Source organism: Bos indicus, chromosome 9, assembly GCF_029378745.1.
Source record: "Bos indicus isolate NIAB-ARS_2022 breed Sahiwal x Tharparkar chromosome 9, NIAB-ARS_B.indTharparkar_mat_pri_1.0, whole genome shotgun sequence".
In the NCBI taxonomy this organism is placed as follows: domain Eukaryota; kingdom Metazoa; phylum Chordata; class Mammalia; order Artiodactyla; family Bovidae; genus Bos; species Bos indicus.
In genome coordinates, this window is record NC_091768.1 from 9,339,599 (window position 1) to 9,360,893 (window position 21,295).

General features: G+C 41.2%; 1 protein-coding gene across 2 annotated transcripts in view; it reads left to right on the plus strand.

Annotated features, from left to right (window-relative positions):
- The window catches only part of COL19A1 (collagen type XIX alpha 1 chain), a 452,305-nt gene that overhangs the window by 329,570 nt on the left and 101,440 nt on the right, over nucleotides 1-21,295 (plus strand). For both annotated transcript variants that reach the window (XM_070795674.1, XM_070795673.1), the window contains one exon: nucleotides 10,012-10,065. In XM_070795674.1, coding sequence (XP_070651775.1) covers nucleotides 10,012-10,065 — 54 coding nt within the window. The remainder of the gene's footprint in view (nucleotides 1-10,011; nucleotides 10,066-21,295) is intronic.

The window sequence follows — 21,295 nt, forward strand, 5'->3', positions numbered from 1 at the left end:
TTTTTCTCCCTTGGAAAGTAAAGTGTTAAAACCTCCCGCGCTTCCCAGCATAATTTAGAAAATCTGCTTTTATGAAATGGGTTAATTACACCCATTGAATGCATTCACTGTCACAGCCTCATCCTCCCACTCCTGTTCCAGAATGACAAGTAAAACCAGGGACTGTGCAATTTTGGAAAACAATCAGGTCACATATTGAGTATTTTGCTTATTCATACAACCATAAACTGCCTCTGCTTGAGTTCCCTCAATTACACAGCTCAGTGTGCAGGCCAGAAGAGACGAGCCCAGCCCAAGTGAGCACTCCTGGAATACACAGAGGGATGAGTTTGAAAAATGTCCAAAGCGGCAGATGTGAAAAATTCTCATTCAAGATCCAGAAGCTGCCTTTACTGCAATCCCTCACCTGTTAATCCTGCTGCTTCTGAACTTCTGAACCAGGGCTGCTGGCAATAACTTAGATAGACACTTAGGAGCTGTTGATCTTTCTAAGTATAATGCAGGTATATGCTATTTGAGCAGGGGGTGGTGGGGTGGGGTGGGACGGCAGGGATACGGCTGAGACAAGAGAAGATCACTGCTTCTCAACATTCCACAGGTTCACCCAGAATAAGCATTGGCTGCTGGCTTCTAACAAAGCTGCTCTCACCTTCTTGTAGGGGGAGCCCCCAGAAGACGCCCTTGACAAATGCTTGAACCAGTGTGTTGCCGCATCACTTGAATCCTTTCCATTCCCACATGCTGATACACAAATCTCTCTTCCACAGAAACACAATAGCACAATTGTAGTCTTACTTGAAGGGTATTTCATCTTCTTACTAAATGTGACTTCTTTCCCATGACTGTTCTCTACTGCAATTTCATGCTCATAGGAATGGTCAGCCAATCAAAATGGTCCCTAAGCAGTCTTCTCTCTTGATTAGGTAGTCTTTTCCCACCAACTCTGAGCGTTTTTGGGTTTTTCTTCCACCATCTCATACATGCCAAGATTCCACTCTGCGTTTGGTGTCGTTCGATGTTTAAGAGTTACTTAAGATGCTGACCAAGATTGCCAGCGTCTTTCCTTTTTCTTCTCAGAAATCTGCCTCTCCTTATCTAAGCTCTCCTCGATTTTAACGTTCCTTGTATCTGCCTGTGGTTTCTCTCTCTTATCCCTCCCTGCCTCCCATTCTGCTCACTTTCCTCTCCATCTCTTCTTGTCATTCACATCTTTGAAAATGTGCATCTGCACCACGCCCCACAGCTCCCTGTGCTTGGTGCTTGTAGAGTCTGTCTCTCATGAACAGATCTGTGATCTCTTAGGCTTGAATGCCCTACTTGATATTTTTAACCAGCTTTAAGGAGATTGTTTTTTTTTTTTTTTTTCCCTGTCATCCCTCCTCTCACTGTGAGGCCAATAGAGGAGTTAAAATATCAAAACCGACCCCCATAGGGTCAGGCCAACTTCGGTCGAAATCTAGCTCTTGTTTATTAGTTGTATGACCTTGGGTAAGCTAGTTAACTTTTTTATTATAAGAAAAATAAGGTTAATCTCTACGTCATTGGATTGTTGTGAGAGTAAAATGCCATAGCATATATACCTGCCGCACGGTTATTACTTTCTGAGGATATCTATTGTTATTTATGACTATTATTGTCATTATCCCATTGTCATTCTCTGCCATCTGCTCATTATTATTTACTTTCTTTCCCAGATTTAATCCAGGACCTCCCAGTTCTAAAGCAAAAGTGTTGATGCTTTGCCAGGTTCTTTGATTATAGTTCTTATGTAGATTTTCTTCTGAGTCCCACCTCTGACAGTCCAAGTTTGTATTAAGACTTAACTCCATTTCTCAGAACCTCATGCCAGAAGGTGAGCCCCAAGGCTGGGGGCTGAGAAGCCGCAGTCTTCAGGATCTGCACCCCTTTCTGTGCCCTCTCCTCCCGTGCACCATACCCACCGTCCCACTGCCCCACCATCTCCACCGTCCCACGTCCCCACCGCCCCACCACCCCACCATCCCCACTGTCCCCACCGTCCCACCGCCCCCACCTTCCCACCACCCCACCATCCCCACCGCCCCACCGTCCCCACCGTCCCCACCGCCCCACCGTCCCCACCGTCCCACCGTCCCCACTGTCCCACTGCCCCACCGCCCACTGTCTCCACCGTCCCCACTGCCCCACCGTCCCACCGTCTCCACCGTCCCACTGTCCACCTTCCCACCGTCCCACCGTCCCCACTGTCCCACCGTCGCCACCGCCCCACCGCCCCACCATCTCCACCATCCCACCATCCCCACCGTCGCCACCGCCCCACCGTCTCCACCGTCTCCACCGTCCCCAAGTCCCAGCATACCCACTGTCCCCACCATCTCCATGTCTCCACCGTCCCCACCGTCCCACCTCTGCATACCAGCCCTTTACTCCTCCTTTTCTGTCCCAGCCAGCTTGCTCTCAGGAAGTACTCCCTGAGTGTCCATAAGAACATACTCAACAACAATAGGAGAACAACTCTTAGACTTGGTTCTACCACTTGTTTGTTGTGTGATTTGGGGGTAAAACTTTGGTTTTTCATGTCAGATGGAAAATATCCATCTCACTTAGTTTTTATGAGAATCAAATAAGGTGACATGTTTTGCAGTCACATGACCCTACCATCTAAGAAAATGTAAGTGAAAACTTATTTAGACTCATCATGAGCTGTGTGAATATGAAATATCTCCTAAGAACATTCGTATTTGAGTCCATGAAGAAACTCAACACTGAATAAACCAATCTTTCCTTATGGAGTTTTAGGCATAAACCAGAAGTTGGGTGAGACATTTTCAGAATTAAGAGCCCCTTCCCAGGAACCTTAAATATCACCAAATATGTACTATCTCACCCACATTCCCATTTTAATCCTATGAAGGAGAACTTGAGGTCTCTGTGTTAAAATAGAACTATAGTATAAACACTTAATGAATCCCCTCCTTGCTTCAGAAATCATACTTTGCAGTTTGGTGGAGAAAGCGGCATGGGGGTTGGAGTGTTGTTATCTTTTTAGCCACTACAAATCTGTTGCAGAAACATTCTCAGAAAAATAATCTACTCTAAAATTACCACTGTTTAACTTAATTAAATTCCAAGAGAATGAAAAAACTCATTTAGAGCAAATACTTAGGTAAATAAAAGGATCTGTGTTTAAAAGAAAAAGAAATTGATTTCCCAAAGATTTTCTAAAGAGTATTATTGATTTTTCTCTCAGAGTTAGGAGACAACTTTCCATGTTGTAATTCTGGTCAAAAGTCCATCCATGGGCTTTTTTCTGCTTAAGTGGAGCTTGCTGAAACTTTGTTTTCAATAATTTAGCCGTATTCTTACATTAATCTGATTCTGTTGGCCTTGTCTTCTGCGAGTTTGAAAGCAGCAAGACCACCGCTCAGTTTGCTACCATTTCTAATTGAAATGAAAACCAACAAGTGGCTATACCTTCAAAACTTTTCTTTCAAAAGATTCTGTTAAATTCAGCAAACGTGGGTGGGTGGGGGGTACTATGTGTATGATAAGATTAAAAAAATGGAAACTCCTCATCTTCAAGGACTTTTCATTCCAGCTGAAAAGATCGACATGTACTCAAAACACCATAATCAGTGTAAAGGTGCTTCACCAAGTTATATATAAAGTTATAAATGGAAATATATTGATGTATATGAGAAAAACTCACTCTTAACATTAATTTTCCCAAAATTATTGTATTATTGAAATATTGCCCCATCTTACCATTCCTGTGGATGAGGTTCGGCTTCCTAATCATTTTTTAATATCAGAAAAATAATTACCCATCTCTGCCTTTTCTACTAGCCATTGGAAAATTTAAAATATTTCTTGAAAATTAACCCAAATGAGTTTTCAGTAACAAACTTTCTATTATATCTCTCCTTATAGCAAAGTTGCCTTTTGAGCATGTTTTGAAGAAAGTTGATTAGTACAACTTTTTTCATAGTTAGGGTTTTGATATTTCAAAGGTTGTTAGTGAAGTTAGTTGGAAACCCACAAGGCCAGAAAACAGTTGAGCACAACCTGAAAATATGTGTTTGTGAATCCTGAAAGGAGCTCCTGATGAGAGATCCTGAAGAGCTCTGGTGTGCAGAGATGAGTAGTACCCAGATGGTGCGCGGAGGCCTCGTCAGCAGTTATGGGGAACTGAAGGATGCTTTCAGAGAAGAGGGAGGAAGGAAACAGTTCAGGAGAGGACCGGGGCGGGGGCAGAGTGACTGAAGAGCCACAGAGGCCTCAGTTCAGAGCACTGAGGGTGCGCTGAAGCTAACCCAAAGGCCCAGCCCTGGTGGGCACAGAGGGCTCACAGCAAAGGCCAGGGAGGGGAAAAAAGGCAAAAGTGGATTCTTCAAGTTCCGCGTGCTGCATGAACTGCTGAAAAGCGAAAGTGCAGCCAAGACCAGGACTGAAGAAGCCTTAACAGAGAACCCTTCCATGCTTCAAACACAGGGAATCTATAGCCCAGACTGAATTCTGAGGAAGTGAGAAGGCCAACAGTTCACCATATTCCACACTAGCATCCGGTGATGCTGGTGGCCGACATCATGTTATTTCTGTCTTCCACCTCTAGCAAGGTGTTACCAAAAACAAAATGCTTTAAACTACCACTAACAGTTTATGTTCCCAAGTTGAACGCAGCTTTCATTCACTTCTTCACGCCAGGTCCAATTCTTCGCAGCACGAAACAGCATCTGGGTCTCTCCCCACATGAGGCTGATAAACAGCTCAGATAAGTAACACGTGAGCACAGTTGGGTTCTGAACAGGTGTGTCTCGCTGGAGTTCATGAGTGTTTTAAAACTGCTGTGTGGTTGTGTACTTATCACATTAGCCCACATATCCTGTGTATCCCAATCCAACACAAATAGAGTGAAGCAGAGTGGCACAGGAAACAGATATTATGTAGCCATGATGTCCATACAGCTGTGCTGTGGGTCATTGTCAGGGACAGGATATCGGGACACGTTTCTTCTGCATAAACCTTCAGCTGGTCTTCCTAGTAGAACCCCTGAGAATGTTAACCAAGGCTGACATGCCCTCCGTGGCTGGCCCCTCTTCTCCTGGGCCTGAGTCATCTAAGCATGTCTCCTTGCCATGCGTGTGTGCTGTTGCTTCAGTCGTGTCTGACTCTTTGAGACTCTGTGGACTGTAGCCCGCCAGGCTCCTCTGTCCATGGGATTGTCCGGGCAAGAATACTGGAGTGGGTTGCCATGCCCTCCTGCAGGAGATCTTCCTCAGAGAAAGCCACCTCTTGAGCACCCAGGAGCATCTACTGACGCCATGTGATGCCTGAGGATTAGTCAGTTACACACATCTTTCATGTCTTCCTCCTCATGCTTTGTTGATGATCTACAGGGCTGACAGCTCTTAATAAACTTGGAAACAAAAGAGTCTGGATCTCCTCTAGCCATGCTTTGTATCAGCACGGAAAACAGAAAAATAGCACATCTCTAGGGGATGTGGCTATAGGGCAACCACTGATTCCAAGACCCCGGGGTCTGTATTGTTTTTCTGACACTAATCAGAGAACTGCCTTTGGCGTTTACATGCACCCTGTTTCTCTGTGGTCACTATCCCCGACCTGATGGAGGTTGATCAGCGCCTGGAGGCACCACAGCCCTGGCTGTAGTCCGGCAGGATGGAGGCCCCAGTCCCGGCTCTTCTGCCAGTCACCAGAGGGTTTTTCTGCCCCCTGGGAGAGTTTGTGAGAAGTGCTGCCTGCAGGCTAGACTGTTCGCTGTAAATCTCTGTTACATTATGTTTGGAATTTGTGGTACCCAATGTATCCCAGGGACTGAAAAGAACAAGAAAGAAAAAAATCATCATAAGTGCTCATCAGCAAATGAAGCCCCAGAGACTAAAATTTCTGGTTGGCCTCATTTGGAAGGCGACTCTATGAGTCTGACATTTTATGGCAAGAACAGGACATGAGAGAGTGTTCAGTTCAGTTCAGTCGCTCAGTCGTGTCCGGTTCTTTGCAACCCCATGTGTGGAAGTTACTTTTATAGGTTTATCAATCTTGTGGGTATCTGAATAATGTTGTTCAGACTTTTCTGTTGACCAGTGACCCTGTTCAGCCGGCTCTGCTCTTGCTATTGTTTTTAGAGGGAAGAGTGGCCCTGGGCTCCCCTGCCTCGCCCTGGGAGGTGTGCTCACCCACAGGCTTCTGGGTGAAGAATGTGTTCTGTATTCATGGAAAACAGGTGCATGCCACAGACAGATAACCAGTCTGTGAAAGACCAGACCCAGTTCTCACCCAACTTTTTAAAAGATTAGCCCCATCCCATTATTTTTTCTGTCCTCATCCACCATGCCACCTGTCTGTGGTGGGCAGGCCCTACCATGCTGCTCCCTGTAAGACCCTTCCAGAGGCCCTCTGCGTGTGCCCTCTGACCACCTTCTCGGTCAAGCTCTGCAAAGGAAGATAAGATGCATTTTGAGTATAGTTGTGATAGGGAGGTATCTGGGGGCTAGCCAAGCAAAATCTCCCTATCACGACTGGAGAGAATATATGAAGATAGATTCGGGCCGTAGAGAGAGGCCTTGCTCAGCCCTCCAGCAGCACTGCCTCCAGAGAAAGTGTGTCAGGCACACTGCTGGCTCATATGAAGTGCTAAGTCCAGTTTTGCTTATTTTATTTTCAATTTCAGTATTGTAAGTAAAACAGGAAAGAGCAATCAGACACTCTGTATCCTTCAGGTCATGGTCAGCATGACAAAAAAATTACCCCCAAAGTTATTTTAGGCTGAGAATCTGCTTTACGTTAAAAGAGTAGAGTAAATAAGAAGTGAGTTTGGACCCAGGCTGCCTCCGTTTAGTATCAGCCCTACCGATTACCAGTTGTGTGACCTTGGGCCAGCTAACCATTCCAAATGCTCATTTTCTGTACCTTTGAATTGAAAATAATGAGAGTAGGTACCTTGTGGTGTCATTGTAGAGATTAAATGAGTTAGTCTATTTAAAACCCTTGGTGTAATGCCTGGCACACAACACATACTATATAAATGTCTGCTATTATTATTTGATTGATTCTTATGCTCTAGTTGAGAGATGTTATTAATTGCTCTGCTATATTCGGCACCTTAATTGTTCAGCCTTTCACTTTTAGTTAAGATGAATGTGTCTGAAGCTAAATTTACCCATCACATCACTATTCTTTGATCTAATTGGGCTTATGATCAACACCCATTCACCATTCACCAAATGCCTACCATACACATACTCCTAAGCTACCTGTTGTGGCTACTACTAGATATATATATCTAAGATTCCTGCTTGCCCCATTAAAAATGGTTGCAGAAGGATCAGTGGACTCTCCTGTCTGCTGAGTTTCAAGAATGAGTTCCTAACCCACACCTTCTTGGCCTGGACACTTTGTGAAATAACTCCAACTCAGTGATTGCTTTCCTCCTCACTTCAACTACCTGGCCTAGAATACATCACGCAAAGCTGGCTGATGGGAAGAGAATCTGAAAAATATATAATGCCTTGAGAATTCTTTTCTGACATTAGCTCTGTTTTGATTCCAGCAAGGTAACAGCATCATTTGTCTTTCCAACCACAGTAAGCTCCATTCCTCACAAGGCCTATTATTTTCTCACGAGTTACACCACCCTGATTCCATCATCCATCATTACATCTTCCTGTCCTCAACGTTTAATGACACAAAGCAAAGGCTTCGTGTTAGAAGAGATGTCACAGGCCGTTCATAAGAAATACCTGTCATAAATGTTGACCAATGTTAATCTTTTTCAATATACTTCAGGTGTTACCCATATCAGTGAGTGCCGACAGCAAATGTTTCTTAAAGTATTTCTTTTTTTTTAAGTTGTAGTTGATATACAATGTTGGGTTAGTTTCTGGTGTACAGCAAAGTGACTCATTTTTATAATTTTCATATTATTTTCCATTATGGTTTATCACAGGATATATTGAATATAGTTCCCTGTGCTGTACAGTAAGACCTGTTATTTATCTATTCTGTATGTAATAGTTGACATCTTCTAATCCCAAACTCAGACTCTGATGCTGGGAGGGATTGAGGGCAGGAGGAGAAGGGGACGGCAGAGGATGAGATGGCTGGATGGCATCACTGACTCGATGGACGTGAGTCTGAGTGAACTCAGGGAGGCCTGGCGTGCTGCGATTCATGGGGTCTCAGAGAGTCGGACACAACTGAGTGACTGAACTGAACTGAATCCCAAACTCCCAATCCATCCCTCTCCCCATTTGCCAACCACAAGTCTGTTCTCTGTGAGTCTGTTTCTATTTTGTGGATAAGTCTATTTGTGTCATTGTTGAGAGTCCACATTTAAGGGATAGCATATGATATTTGTCCTTCTCTGACTTTACTCAGTATGACACTCTCTAGGTCCATCCATGTAGCTGCAAATGGCATTATTCCACTCCTTTCGATGGCTGAGTGATATTCTACTGTACATGTACCACACACATCCTTTTTATCCATTCACCCGTCAGTGGACACTTGGGTTGCCATTCCCTTCTCCAGAAGATCTTCCTGACCCAGGGATCAAACCTGGGTCTCCCACATTGCAGGCAGATTCTTTACCATTTGAGCCACCAGGGAAGCCCAGTGGACACTTAGGTTGCTTCCGTGCCTTGGCTATTGTAAAAAATGCTGCTGTGAACATTGGGGGCCCCGGATCTTTTTGAATTATATTTTTCTCCAGAAGTATGCCCAGGAGTGGGATTGCTGGATCACAAGGCAACTCTATTTTTAGTTCTTTAAGGAACCTCCATCGGAGAAGGCAGTGGCACCCCACTCCAGTACTCTTGCCTGGAAAATCCCATGGATGGAGGAGCCTGGTAGGCTACAGTCCATGGGGTCGCTAAGAGTCGGGGACGACTGAGTGACTTCACTTTCACTTTTCACTTTCCTGCATTGGAGAAGGAAATGGCAACCCACTCCAGTGTTCTTGCCTGGAGAATCCCAGGGATGGGGGAGCCTGGTGGCTGTCGTCTATGGGGTCACACAGAGTCAGACACGACTGAAGTGACTTAGCAGCAGCAGCAAGGAACCTCCATATTGTTCTCAATAATGCTTGCCTCTTAAAATGTTTCTTCGCTTTTCAAAGCTTGTTCCCTTTTTAAAATAATAATCTTTGTATAATAGTGACTTTGGTTTGCTCAGTCACAGTTTTTTGGCGTGTTACCTTGTGAGAACTTTGCTTCTCTAACATTTTCTCTCCTCCTAGAAGCTTTTGAAGTGTAGATGAAATTGCAGTCTCTTTTCTTAGATAGCTGAATATATCTTAGCCTGAACTACTTGAATTAAAATCATGCTAATCTTTGCATTTTCGTCTACCCCTCTCCCCAAAATGCAATCCTTGAAAAACTCAGAAAGTTTTAGGGAGAGACAGGTTTCTTTACTTCCTTTTTATCTTTCTGCATCTCACTATAATGCTTTGTGAATATCCCCATATCAACTGAAAACCACTTAAATGTCTCAAACCTGACATTACACAGCAAATATCTTTTTGTGGCCTGAAGGCTTATGGGCAGCCCATTTTTATCCAAGAAGAGTAAAGCAAAAGGAAAAAGGAAAACTGCTTTTCCTTTATCTTTTAAGTTAATAACACATGGACGGCACACATTTATTTCTGTAACATGTTGATCAAAGGCTTCTAAGAAGTGTCAGCAATAAACTGGAGCCCTTGAGCTCTTCCCTTGAGGAGTTTCATGGGTACAATTCCTTTCAATAAAGAATATGCTGATGGCTGACTGTCTAGTAATATGTTACATGTTCCCAGTTAGGACCTTTCTTTGGATTCATGTTGGATTCAACTTGGAAATATATTTGGGAACCTGATAAGTTAATGTCCATGTAATTCTCTATTAATTAGAATACTTAACTTAAACAGACTCTTCCTTTTTCTTACCTGTAAGATTTCAAGAATTCTTAGGCATGTTATTTAAATACACATTGTTTTGATAAATGTTTACATATGCCTTTGATTTATTTCTAATACAGGGACCCCCTGGAGTACAAGGAATGCAACAGACTCTCGATGGATATTATCACAAGGTATGGTTTCTTTCACTCACATCTTGTATACAGAGATTTTATGTGATGTTATATTTGAAAAATAATTGCTAACTGCTCAGACCTTGAAGCATAATCACACATGCTTAACATCTTTCTATAATGAAAATATATTTCCGAAAAACTATTTTGCTCAGCATCTTTTTACAAAACCAGGATTTTTAAATAATTCATTTCAAAGTTTGCAAAACTTCATGTAAAAAACTTAATGCAAAACCATGTTCACCAGTGATAGTATCCTATGTTTAGCTTCCCTGAGGGCAGAAAGAGATTATTTACTTTCTTAGAACTCTGAGTAGTGCAACAGATTTCTTACCAAACTACCAGGTGCTACACTGAAATCTCAAACAAAGGTTGATATACTCTAGGTCAAGACTGAAATCGCCCACCTTTTAGGAAGGAGCCAACTTCCCCAAGGTTTTAAATTACAGTTAGTCTGGATGGAATGTGACCTGGAAGGACCCAAGAGTTTTGCCCCCAATTCTACAAGGAAGCACAGCAGATGGAGAAAAATGGGTGTCAGCAACTGAGTGGGACTCAGAGACCCGAGTGAGACCATTGAGTGATTCATCATCCATCACATGTTTGGGATCCGATTGCTTTGTGTGGGGCATTCCAGCCACTGACTCAGATCCCTTGTAACATCACACTTTATCATTGATAAGCTGCAGATTTGGAGACACTCCCTTTATGTCTCTCCTGTGTTCCTGGCCTCCCTTCCTGCTGACTACTGTTGCTCCTTTGTTTAAAATCCCAAAGAAACACGATGCCCATGACAGCAGGGCCTTCAAAAGTAGCAGGTGATCAGAAAAGTGCTTATTAAATGGCAAGCTAATTAATTCAAAGCCCCAATTCTTATTTCATCAGATTAAGTTCACCATGAAGACATGGATTGTTTGTGGCTGATAAATTCAAAATCAAAAGCATGTAAAGTCTCTTCTGCTTCCTGAATAATCCTGTCTTAAATTTTCTCATCTACATGGATTTCCCAGGGAAAATGGAAAGGAATGTTTATTACATTCTAATGTATATTAGGAAGAATGTTTGAGGTATATTTTATGATTCTTTGGTAAACGTTTTCTGGATAGATCTATCTATACTAGCTTTTCAAAACTATAAGCCTTGGCCTCCATGAAAAAAAGGAAAAGAAGCATATCTAAAATTAATCAATTAGGATATGGTGTGCTTCTGTAATGACATCTATTGGTACAAAGCAGGGTTTAGTATTGGAGAAGGCAATGGCAACCCACTCCAGTACTCTTGCCTGGAAAATCCCTTGGACGGAGGGGCCTGGTGGGCTGCAGTCCATGGGGTCGCTAGGAGTCGGACATGACTGAATGACTTCACTTTATTTTTCACTTTCATGCATTGGAGAAGGAAATGGCAACACACTCCAATGTTCTTGCCTGGAGAATCCCAGGGACGGGGGAGCCTGGTGGGCTGCCGTCTATGTGGTCGCACAGAGTCAGACACGACTGAAGCGACTTAGCAGCAGCAGCAGCAGCAGCAGCAGCAGGGTTTAGTATAAATGCTTCAAAATAATGAGAATGAGTTAGCTCTGATGTCACAGTGTTGGCTAAAAAACTAGAAGACTACGAAATATCACTACCACCCTTAGTATAAAATTTACCAAGTTGCTACTTAGCTACTTGAATATTTGCTGTTTCTTGCACAACTTTTAATGCTCATATCTGTACACAAGTCTCAAACGCCACTTCTATATATAGTTTGTCTTGCCAATGAGTCAGTTTTCCCTTAAATGAAGATATATAGTACATTTATATTTTAGAGTTTAAAGTTGAGAACATAAATCTTTTAAGATTTTATTTCCCCCAAAATAGGGCTGACCAGGGCAAGTGAGTGGAGAGTCTTTCTGACAGCAAACTGGTTCTTTGAATTTAGCTGTTGCCTCACCTTAAAAAGGGCTTTCCTGGTGGCCCTGCAGTAAAAAATCTGCCTGCAACACAGGAGACAACAGTTTGATCCCTGGGTCAGGAAGATCCCTTGGAGAAGGAAATAGCAGCCCACTCCAGCATTCTTGCCTGGAGAATCCATGGATAAAGGACCCTAGAGAGCTACAGTGGGGTCGCAAAATGTTGGACATGACTTAGCAACTAAACAGGAGCAACACCTAAAAGAACTCTGGCTGTTGTTACTAACATTACAAGACTGAGGCTCAAGGTATTTAGTCTACCTCTGCTCAGAAGATGACTTCAGAATCAGAGCATGACTGTGTAAACAGGGAGACCTTAGCTTCTCTTCCTCAGATGAAACGTTGTTAGCATTTAACATCAGAAGGCTTTAGACCCACCTGGAAATTAATGGGCCGTAACTTCCAAATGCTTGACTGTTTCCTTCTGAGAATAGTTAAGGGTCTTCCACTGAGATCAGGCTGTTCTACTGAGGTCAGCCTATAGGATGGATGGAGGAGGTGTAGCCCACCTTCCCAACACCTACACTGACTACCTTTCTGGGTTGTAACCACCGCCTCCTCACCCTCAGCTCCACAAAGTAAAGGGGCAAACATGCCACGGTGAGTGATCTGTGGTTTTTACCTGGTGTGTCCACACCCACCCCATGCCACCCCTATCTGTTGGGGATGCTGAGGTTGTTTCAATTTGCAATTCATCGCATGCCTGATGGTCTGGCTGTCCGAATAAGCACAGAGTCAAAGGGGGCCCTGAGGGAAACTTTCCTGGAGATTAACTAATGAACCATGTGTTGAAACACATAAAGGGACATCCCAAGGTTAAAATAATCTTCCTGGTTAAATTGGCATTGATTGATGTAACATCTGCATTTGAGTCCTGGGCCTCGGCACTTCAGCTTGCGGTATCTCCAAGCATCCTGCAGCCAGGATTCTGCTGAAATAGCTCCCCCGAGGGATGAGTGGCAGACCACTCAGACACCTCCCCTCTGTGTTCTCACCTAAAGAGTTCCTGGCTCATTCCCTTGTACCAGGAATCCTCAAAGGCAAAGGAATTGCCTTTGGCCCCTGTACGAGAGTTGATATTTTCCTCTACATTTTCCTTGTCATCAGAGGAAGAAATTCAGGCATAAGAAGCCATCTCCTCTCACAGCACAAATCAAAAATGGAATTAGGGAAGAAAAAAGGAAGTGAGGAACAGAGAGCCCAAAGAGGGAGATGGGGACAATTCTAAGTGTGTTTCTATGCATTTTTGCATGCTCTCTTGAGGATGCAATGAGTAAAAGGTAGACTTCCCTCTCCATCAGAAAAATAATTTGCAGAACAGCTAGCTGCTCCCATCCTGCAAGACTGTTTGCAAAGAAGCAGCAATGCTGAGCATGTTCTTCCCCGCAAGGAAAATCTGCTCACAGTCCAGCAAACTGCTCTGCATTGTCTCCAGCTCTGGGGATTGTAATAAAAATTTGATAGGCTCTGTTAACTGCTAAAGCCGTCGGAACCAGAGCTCCTTACAACAATCTAGATTGTAAAGGAAAAAAAGCGTGTTCTCTCTGGAGGCCACGTACAGCAGATTTTACGTTTGATATTGTTTTTTAAAGATCCACATGGAAAATGTGTTCTTGGTTATCTTAACATCATCACACTCAGTGCAGTTTGCAGAGAATCAGTCTCATCTGTTGGAGATGGATGCTCTGCCTCCTGGCAACCGATTCCAGCCTTCACTCCTCCACATCATTGATCCAAAAAAACCAATTTGCCAGCAAAATAATCTATTTTTCCTTGTGAGTATCAAATCACAACTTCATTTTCACATGCACAGACTAGCAAGGACAGAAAACACTTCTCCAAAATAAAATATTCAAGATCTTTCCGAGCAGTGAGTTTAACCCAAAGATGGCACAGAGCATGAACGCTTCCTAGGAGGCACTGCAGGGAACCCTTCTGGGCCTAGAAGATTTACAGATATAATTTCAGTCCTAATTTTTTGCCTTCCCTTTCCCAGTGCCATAGGATCCACTAGCTTTGGAAAACATGGATTTGGGCACAGACATGGATTTTTGGATTTTTAGCATTATCATGGAGAATCCTGACACTCACCTGGGTCCGCTCCTCCCCTCCAAAGACAACCACACTCAGACCTGGTGAAGTGTGTTTCTGTGAGGCCCTGAGTTGCTGGATGTAGAGCCAGCCTTGGGCTTTCTTTCCAAAGGAACACAACCCTCTTAGGCCACATGTTAATTTGCTAGAATTGTTCTAACAAAGCGTCACAATCTGAGTGGCTTCACCATCAGAAACATGTAACCTCAGAGCTCCGGAGGTACTGGCAGGGCCTCACCATCTCTGAAGCTGCCAGGAGATGTGCATCCCAAGCCTTGCTTTCAGCTCCTGCTGGCTCACTGGGCTTGGGACCCCATAACTCTCATCTTGACATGGTGTTCCCCCATGCGCATGTCTCTGTGTCCGAAGTTTATTTTTATAAGGACACCGTCACATTGAGTTAGGGGTCCACCCTCCTCCATGACCTCACCTGAAGTAACTACTTCTGAAAAAAAATAAAAATTACTTGTAAGTGAGGTCACATGCTGAAGTACTAAGGTTTAGGACTTTAACATGTGAATTGAGGCGACGGGGGTGAACACAATTCAGTGCATAATAGATAACCAGGTTTTTTTGAACCTTATGTCCCCTCGTGCTTAGAATTAAATTCCTAAGGACTAATCTGTGGAATTTTTAATTACCTCATGTCCTGTGAGGGGTTTCGAGTCCTTGGTCTCTTTTATTAGATTGAGCCATAGGAATTGCTGACATTTGACTCTTAGAAGCCTATAGGGATGGCTGTCTCCTATTGTGCAGCCTGCAGATTTCTGGAAACTTCCATCTTTCCAGAGAATACCCTCCAGAGGGCAGTTGAAATACTTTGAGTCTTTCACCTGCCTGACTATAGATTACATTAGCCATTTCCCACAAGGAAACAAAGGACATGTCCTTACATCCAAGAATGCTTTTACAAAATTAAAAAAAAAATTATTGACATATAGGTGATTAATGGGCTTCCCTGATAGCTCAGTTGGTAAAGAATCCACCTGCAATGCGGGAGACCCCAGTTCGATTCCTGGGTTGGGAAGATCCGCTGGAGAAGGAATAGACTACCCACTCCAGCATTCTTGGGCTTCCTTGGTGGCTCAGCTGATAAAGAATCTGCCTGCAATGCGAGAGACCTGGGTGTGATCCCTGGGTTGAGAAGATCCCCTGGAGAAGGGAAAGGCTACCCACTCCAGTGTTCTGGCCTGGAGAATTCCATGGACTTTATGGTCAGTGGGGTCACAAAGAGTCAGACACGACTGAGTGATTTTCACTTCCATAGGTGATTAATAATATTATACTGATTTTAGGTATACTATATAGCATAGTGATTCTATATTTTTATAGATTATATTCATTTAAACTTATTATAAAGCATTAGCTATCTTCCCTGTGCTATACTTATACCTTTGTTGCTTATTTATTTTATACATAATAGCTTGTACTTCTTAATTCCATACCCCTATCTTGCCCCTCTTCTTCCCTCTTCCCACTGGTAACCACTAGTTTCTTCCCTATATCTGCGAGTCTGTTTCTCTTTTTTATATATACATCTACTTGTCTCATTTTTTAGAGTCCACATATAAGTGATAACATACAGTATTTGTTTTTCTCTGTCCAACTTATTTTACTAAGCCTAATACCTTATGAGTTCATCCATTTTGCTGCAAATGTCAGAATTTCATAATTTTTTATGATGAAGGAGTATTCCATTATATATACTTCACACCTTCTTTATCCATTCATCTGTTGATGGACACTTAAGTTGCCTCCACATCCTGGCTATTGTAAATAGTGCTGGTATGAACACTGGGGTGCATGTACCTTTTCCAAATCAGTGTGTTTTGTTTGGATATATACCCAGAAGTAGAATTTCTGGATCAATGATAGTTCCATTTTTAGCTTTTTGAAGAAACTCTGTACTGTTTTCCAGTGACTGCACCAATTTACATCCCACCGGCAGTGTACAAGTATTTCATTTTCTCTACATCTTTGCCAGTATTAGTTATTTGTAGAGTTTTGGAATTAGCCATCCTGATGAGTATAAGGTGATATCTTATTATGATTTTGATTTCCGTTTCTCTCATGATTACAATCTTGAGAATCTTTTCATGTGACTGTTGGTTCTCTGAACGTCTTCTTTGGAAAAATGTCTATTCATTTCTTCTGCCCATTTTTAATTAGGTGTTTGGTTTTTTTTTTTTAATGTTGAGTTACATGAGCTGTTTATGTATGTTGGATATTAACACCTTATCATTCATATTACTTGCAAATATCTTCTCCAGTTCAGTAGTTTGCTTTTTGTTTTCTTGATGGTTTCCTTTGCTGTGCAAAAAAAGTTTAGTTTAATTAGGTCCCATTTGTTTATTTTTGCTTTTGTTTCCTTTACTTTGGGAGACAGATCCAAAAAATTATTCTTATGATTTATGTTGAAGAGTATTCTGCCTATGTTTTTCTCTAGAAGTTTTAAAGTATTCAGTCTTATATTTAGTTTTTAATCCATTTTGAGTTTATTTTTGTAAATGGCGTTAGAGAATATTCTCCGTTCAGTTCAGTCACTCAGTCATGTCCAACTCTTTGTGACCCCATGGATTGCAGCACGCCAGGCTTCCCTGTCCATCCATCACCAACACCCAGAGTTGAGTTTAAGAGCTTGCTTAAACTTGTATCCATTGAGTCAGTGATGCCATCCAACCGTCTCATCCTCGGTTGTCCCCATCTCTTCCTCCCTTCAGTCTTTCCCAGCACCAGGATCTTTTCCAGTGACTCAGTTCTTCATATCAGGTGGCCAATGTATTGGAGCTTCAGCTTTAGCATCAGTCCTTGCATTGAATATTCAGAACTGATTTCCTTTAGGATTGACTGGTTTGATCTCCTTGCTGTCTAAGGGACTCTCAAGAGTCTTCTCCAACACCACAGTTCAAAAGCATCAATTCTTCAGCGCTCAGCTTTCTTTATGGTCCAACTCTCACATGGCTTTGACTAGATGGACCTTTGTAGGCAAAGTAATGTCTCTGCTTTTTAATATGCTGCCTAGGTTGGTCATAGCTTTTCTTCCAAGGAGCAAGGGTCTTTTAATTTCATGGCTGCAGTCACCATCTGCAGTGATTTGGGAGCCCCCCAAAATAAAGTCTATCACTGTTTCCATTGTTTCCCCATTTATTTGCCATGAGGGGATGGGACCAGATGCCATGGTCTTAGTTTTTTGAATGTTGAGTTTAAAACCAGCTTTATCATTCTCCTCTTTCATCAAGAGGCTCTTCAGTTCCTCTTCACTTTCTGCCATAAGGGTGGTGTCACGTGTACCCCAATGTTCATCACAGCACTGTTTACAATAGCCAGGACATGGAAGCAGCCTAGATGTCCATCGGCAGACGAATGGATAAAAAAGCTGTGGTACATATACACAATGGAATATTACTCAGCTATTAAAAAGAATGCATTTGAATCAGTTCTAATGAGGTGGATGAAACTGGAGCCTATTATAGAAAGCGAAGTAAGTCAGAAAGAAAAACACCAATACAGTTTATTAATGCATATATATGGAATTTAAAAAGATGGTAATGATGAGCCTATATGCAAGACAGCAAAAGAGACATAGATGTTAAGAACAGACTTTTGGACTTTGTGGGAGAAGGTGAAGGTGGGATGATTTGAGAGAATAGCATTGAAACATGTATATTATCATATGTGGATCACCAGTCCAGGTTTGATGCATGAGACACGGTGCTTGGGGCTGGTGCACTGGGATGACCCAGAGGGATGGGATGGGGAGGGAGGTGGGAGGGGGATTCAGGATGGGGGACACATGTACACCCATGGCTGATTCATGTCAATGTATGGCAAAACCCACCACAATATTGTAAGGCAATTAGCCTCCAATTAAAATAAATTTAAAAAAAAAGAGTGGTGTCATCTGCTTATCTGAGGCTATTGATATTTCTCCCGGCAATCTTGATTCCAGCTTGCGCTTCATCCAGCCCGGCATTTCGCATGATGTACTCTGCATATAAGTTAAATAAGCAGGGTGACAATATGCAGCCTTGATGTTCTCCTTTCTGAATTTGGAACCAGTCCATTGTTCGATATCTGGTTCTTTTACATGCGGCTGTTCAGTTTTCCCAGCACTTCTTACTGAAGAGACTGTCTTTTCTCCTTTGTATATTTTGCCTCCTTTGTCATAGATTAATTGACCATAGGTGTGTGGGTTCATTTCTGGGCTCTCTATTCTGTCCTGTTGAGCTGTGTGTCTGTTTTTATGCCAGAACCATATTGTCTTGACTTTTTAATATAATCTGAAGCCAGAGAGTGTAATAACTCCAGCTTTATTCTTCTTTCTCAGAATGACTTTGGCTATTCAGAGTCTTTTACAGCTCCATATAAATTTTAGGATTATCTGCTCTGGTTCTGTGGGAAAAAATGTAATGGATATTTTGATAGAGATTACATTAAATATGTAGATTGCTTTGGGTAGTATAACATTTTAACAATATTAAGTCTTCTGATCCATGAATATGGATCTTTACATTTCTTTGAATCATCTTCAATTTCCTTAATTATTGTTTTAGAGTTTTCAGAGCATAAATCTTTCATTTTCTGAGTTAAGTTTCCTCCTAGGTGTTTTATTCTTCTTGATTTGATTTGAAACAGAGTTGCTTTCTTGCTTTCTCTTTCAGACAGTTCATTATTAGTGTATAGAAAAGCAACATTTCTGTATGCTAGTCTCATAGCCTGAAACTTTACTGAATTCATTTATTAGTTCTAATAGTTTTTTGGTGGAGACTTTGGGGTTTTCTGTATAGAGTATCAAGTCATCTGCAAAAAGTGACAGTTTTTCTGCTTTCCTTCCTATTTGGATGCCTTTTATTTCTTTTCCATGTCTGATTACTGTGGCTAGGAGACTTCTAGTACTACATTAAGTAGAGGTGGCAAGAGTGAGCATGTATGTTTTCTTCCTGATTTTAGAGGAAAGATTTTCAGCTTTTTACTGCTGAGTAAGATGTTAGCTAAAGGTTTGTCATAAACGTCATTTATTATGTTGAGATATGTTTCCTCTACACCAGCTTTGATGAGCATTTTTAATCATGAATGGATGTTGAATTTTGTCAGATGCTTTTTCTGTGTCTATTGAGATTATCTGATTATTTTTATCTTGCCTTTGTTAATGTTTTGTATCATATTGATTGATTTATGTTTATTGAACCACCCTTACATCCCTGGAATAAATCCCACTTGATCATGATTTATGATCCCTTTTATATATTGTCAAAATCAGTTTGCTAATATTTTTTAAGGGTTTTTGCATCTATATCCATTAGATATATTTTCTTTTTTTTTCTGTAGTTTCTTGGTTTCAGCATCAAAGTAATGGTAGCCTCATAGAATGAATTTTGTAGTGTTCCTTTCTTTTCAATTTTTTTGGGATAGTTGGAGAAAGGTAGATTTTAACTCTATTTATTTGGTAGAATTCCCCTGTGAAGCTGTCTGGCCTTGATTTTTTTTTTTCCCCGCAAATTCAATTTCACTGCTAGTGATTGATCTGTTCAGATAGTCTATTTCCTCTTTATTCAGTCTTGGAAGATTGTATGTTTCTAGAAATTTGCCCATTTCTTCCAGGTTGTTCAATTTGTTGGCCTAAAACTGTTTGTAGTATTATCTTATGATTTTTGTATCTCCAAGACATCAGTTCTTACTACTCCTCTTCCATTTATTATTTTATTTGGATCCTCTCTATTTCTTGATAAGCCTCATTAAAGGCTTATCGACTTTATCTTTTCAAACAACCAGCTCTTAGTTTCACTGATTTTTTCTATTTTTTTTTTTTTTTTGCTTTTATTTTATGTATTTCCTCTCTGGTATTTATTATTTCCTTCTGCTGTTCTTCCTTTTATCATCCCTTTATATGATAAGTTAGATTTTTCACTTGAGGTTTTTTGCTTGTTTCTTGAGATAGGTCTGTCTCACTATGAACTTCCCTCTTAGGACTGCTTTTACTAAATCCTACAGATTTTGGAAAGTTGTGTTTTTATTTTCATTTGTCTCAAGTAATTTTCTGATTTCCTCTGTGATTTCTACATTGACCCATTGTTTTTTTTTCGTAGCATGTTGTTTAGCCTCCACGTTTGTATTTTTCCCATTTTTCTTCTATAATTGATATTTAGTTTCATATTATTGTGCTTAGAAAAAAATGCTTGATATATTTTCTGTCCTGTTAAATTGTTCAGACTTGTTTTGCAGCCTAACATGTGATTCATCCCAAAGAACATTCCATGGGCACTTGAAAAGAATTTCTTTTGCTGTTTTTGGATGGAATGTCCTGTTAAGACCAACAGGACTTACCTATTAAGTCCAACTAGTCTAGCGTGTCTTTTAAAACTACAGTTTCCTTATTGCTTTCTTTTCTGAATGATCTATGCACTGATGTCAGTGGAATATTAAAGTCCACTACCACTAAAGTATTGTCAGTTTCTTCCTTTATACCTGTTAATATTTATACATATCAGTGCTTCTGTATGGGGTACATAGATATTAACAAGTATAATATCTCTTCTTGCATTGATCTTTGTATCGTTATATAATGCTTTGTCTTTTGTTACAGACTTTGTTTTAAAGTCTATTTTGTCTGATATGAGTAATGCTGCCTTTGCTTTCTTGTTATTTCCAACTTTTTCCATCCCTCACCTTCAGTTTGTTTCTCTTTACCTCTGAAGTGAATCTCTTATAAGCATCATACAGATGGGTCTTGTATTTATACAGTCAGCCACTCTGTTTCTTCTGCTTGGAGCATTTAGTCTGTCGACATTTAAAGTGAATTAACAGGAATGTACTCGCTGCCATTTTCTTACTTGTTTTCTGGTTCTTTTTGTAATTCTTCTGTTATTTTCTTATTGTTGTAGTTTCTTCTCTTGTGGTTTGATCATTTTCTTTAGTGGTGTGCTTGTACTACTTTCTCTCTAGTTTTTTGTGTATTTATTTTAGGTTTTTGGTTTGTGGTTACATATATGTTGACCTGTAACTATTTCTTTTTGTTTTAAACTGGTAGTCATTTAAGTGCAATCACAGTCTAAAATATTTATATTTTTTATTTTCAGTTATATTTTGTGTTTTTAATGTCATATTTTACACCTTCTAGTTTATCCCTTCACTGTTTATTATAGTATATTTTATAATTTTATTTCCTTTTAATCTTTGTAACTAGCTTAA